The 3,541-nt window shown below is 49.6% G+C and overlaps 1 protein-coding gene across 1 annotated transcript in view; it reads right to left on the reverse strand.

Moving 5' to 3' along the window:
- Nucleotides 1–3,541, reverse strand: part of CA6 (carbonic anhydrase VI) — a 61,979-nt gene that overhangs the window by 45,277 nt on the left and 13,161 nt on the right. The window contains exons 4-5 of the mRNA XM_011938298.1: nt 2,085–2,233; nt 384–476 (exon numbers count right to left, since the gene is read on the reverse strand). Of these exons, the coding sequence (XP_011793688.1) occupies nt 384–476; nt 2,085–2,233 (242 nt within the window). The remainder of the gene's footprint in view (nt 1–383; nt 477–2,084; nt 2,234–3,541) is intronic.

Genomic DNA, 3,541 nt, shown 5'->3' on the forward strand with positions numbered 1-3,541 from the left:
GTTTGAACCTGGGAGGCGAAGGTTGCAGTGAGCTGAGATCGTGCCACTGCACTCCAACCTGGGTGACAAGAGTGAAACTTTGTCTCAAAAGAAAAAGAAAAAAAAGGAAACGCAGAGGTGTTGCCCTTGTCTGATTGGGTTGCAGGTTTCCCTTTGCCCTTCGAACAATGTGTGTCTACGCAACCCCTCTGGGATTCCAGCTCTTTTAAGTCAGCTTGTCCATGTTAACTAAGGTCTGGAGATTGACAGCACAGAAGGAGCACAGTGATCTTCCATCCAGTCAATGTTTCCAAGAACTGTGAGCTTGGGAAAAGATGGAGAGTGATAATGAAGAAGGCTGTTCAACTAGACTTTGCAGACACACGTGGGTAGTTTCTGCTTACCTCAACGAAGGCTGCCAGTACAGCCAAACCATCAGGCGCATCTTGGGCTGTCTCATAGCTCTTGTATTTAGAATTGTAGTGAACAACGTGAATCTGTAAGAGCAAGGTAGAGTGGGTCAAGGGCAGTTCATAGAAATTTGGGTGCTTAAGATTTCCAGGGAAGAAGGAAGAGAAAGGAAGGTGCTCCATCTGAGGCCTCAGACTGTTCCACACAAGCAACTTGGACCTCCATCTCCCCCACCTGGACTGCAAATCCCATGAATCAAGAGCAGAAACTTACCAAAGAATGGAAAGAGCAAGAGTGGGATTCTGGAAGATGGTAGTTTCAGGCCATTTCCCAACCACACCTCCCTCCAGGCAGACAAGCTGGCAGTCTGAAGGGGTCACATGAGGACATAGGGTTCTCCTGGGGTGTCTGGAGGCTTTGCGGGGAGAGTGAGCTTGTGCCCCTTGTCCCAGGCAACCACTGTTAACGTGTAGTCATCCTATGGATGGATTCTGGCAAAAGAGGGAACTCAGAAAATCTAACACAGTCCAGACGCAGAGGCTCATGCCTGTAATCCCAGCACTTTGGGTGGCTGAGGTGGGTGGAACACTTGAGGTCAGGAGTTTGAGACTAGCTTGGCCAACATGGCGAAACCCCGTCTTTACTAAAAATACAAAAATTAGCAGGCTATGGTGGCAGGTGCCTGTAATCCCAGCTTCTCGGGTGGCGGAGGCAGGAGAATGATTCGAACCCAGGGGACGGAGGTTGCAGTGAGCCAAGATCATACCACTTCACGCCAGCCTGGGCAAAGGAGCAAAACTCCGTCTCAAAAAACAAAAAAAGAAAATCAAACACATGAAAATCCAGCTGAAACAAAGGAGGGCTTGCCATACCCCGTGGGCTGTGAAGTCCTGCCCACCTGAGTCCTGTAAGGGCAGGACCTTGCCTGAACCCCTGTCACAAAGTGGTGATCCATCAACAGTTGCTGAGTGAATAAAAAATAAACTCAGCTTCAGGATAACTTAACTGCTACCTTTGCACAAAGTCTTTTGGCTGTTTTTGTTTGTTTTGTTACTCAGACTTGAGTGCAGCGGCATGATCAGGACTCACTGCAGCCTCAACCTCCTGGCCTCAAGCCATCCTCCCATCTCAGCCTCCTCAGAAGCTGGAACTATAAGCGTGCGCCACCACTCCTGGCTAATTTTTTTTTTTTTTTGTAGTCACAGGATCTCGCTACGTTGCCCAGGCTGATCTAGAACTCTTGGGCTCAAGCAGTTCCCCTGCCTTGACCTTCCAAAGTGCTGGAATTACAGGTGTGAGCCAGTACACCCGGCCTTGGCTATTTTAATAAGAAAAGTGACGGCCGGCACTGTGGCTCACACCTATAATCCCAGCGCTTTGGGAGGCCAAGGCGGGTGGATCATCTGAGGTCAGGAGTTCGAGACCAGCCTAACCAACATGGTGAAACTCCATCTCCACTAAAAATACAAAACTTAGTCGGGCCTGGTGGTGGGTGCCTGTAATTCCATTTACTCGAAGGACTGAGGCAAGAGAATTGCTTGAACCCAGAAGGTGGAGGTTGCAGTGAGCTGAGATCACGCCACTGCACTCCAGCCGGGGCAACAGAGCGAGACTCTGTCTCAAAATAAATAAATAAAAAGGAAAGTGACTACAGGGTTTGAAGGAAAGAGGACGCAGTGGGGGTCCTCAGGTACCTCGATCACATGTCTGATCCCGTCCACGGTGTGCTCAGAGCCCCTGATCTTTGAGGACGCTCCTCCCCAGTGAAAGTGCATCTGCTGGGCTATGTACACAGTGCCGTCGGCTGCTGTCATGCGCATGGTGGAGGGCAGGCTGATCTGCACTGGAGAGAAAAGGTGGGGCTGAGAGCAGAGTAGGTGAACACAGAGGGGTCAGGCCTACAGGCTGGGTAGCTTCTCTGCTCACCTCCCACCTGTCTGAGCCTAGGGCAAGTCAATACCATAGACTGGCTTAGCATGCCATGAGCAGGGTCACCAAAGGAGAAGAGGCGTTTGCACACACGGCACAGGGTGAGGTCAGGATGGAGGCCAGGCACTGAGTAAACCAGGCTGGGCAAGTGCCTCTCCCCAGCACACACCTTCCTTCTCAGAACCAACAGGCCAAAGGCAGGACCACATAGTGGCAGGTCCAGCTTGCTGGCCCCAGGGAAAGGGAAGGTCCTGAAAAATTACGGTCAATGGACATGGAAACTAGAATTCTACTCTCTATCTCTGGCCGATTTTGGAATTTGCCAAAGGTATAAGAATAGGAAATGGGGCCTCTTAGAACTGTTTTCTTTTCTTTTCTTTTTTTTTTTTTTTCAGGCTCACTCTGCTGCTCAGGCTGGAGTGCAGTGGCACGATCATGACTCACTGGAGCAACTCACTGCAGCCTCCAACTCCTGACTTCAAGGGATCCTCCCACCTCAGCCTCCCGAGTAGCTGGGACTACAGGTGCCCGCCAGCTCGCCTGGCTCATTTTTGTATTTTTAGGAGAGATGGGGTTTCACCATATTGGTTAGGCTGGTCTCAAATTCCTGACCTCAAGTGATCCACCTGCCTCAGCCTCCCAAAGTGTTGGGATTACAGGCATGAGCCACCACATCCAGCTGAAATCTCTGTCTTTTGGAATGAACTACACAAAAAGGAAAAATGGACTCAGTTACTAAGAACAGTGACTAAGAAAAATACCTATGAAGATAGAACTTTAGTGTTAGAAAGGGCCAGGCAGCATGTGTCTCAAGAGCGAGATCTTCCCATTTATTTATTTATTTATTTATTTAGAGACAGAATCTTACTCTGTCACCCAGACTGGAGTGCAGTGGCATGATCTAGGCTCGCTGCAACCTCTGCCTCCTGGGTTCAAGCGATTCTCCTGCCTCAGCCTCCCCAGTAGCTGAGATTACAGGAATATGCCACCATGCCTGGCCAATTTTTGTATTTTTAGTAGAGACGGGGTTTCACCATATTGGCCAGGCTGGTCTCAAACTCCTGACCTCAAATGATCCGACCTCCTCAGCCCCCCAAAGTGCTGGGATTATAGGCATGAGCCACCACGCCCGGCAAGATCTTCCTATTTAAAGTCATCAGTGGTGGCTGTAAACAAGAACATTTTCTTAAAAGACAGCAAATATGAGGTATTTAAAACCCGT

Source organism: Colobus angolensis, unplaced genomic scaffold (assembly GCF_000951035.1).
Source record: "Colobus angolensis palliatus isolate OR3802 unplaced genomic scaffold, Cang.pa_1.0 Scaffold170, whole genome shotgun sequence".
Lineage (NCBI taxonomy): Eukaryota > Metazoa > Chordata > Mammalia > Primates > Cercopithecidae > Colobus > Colobus angolensis.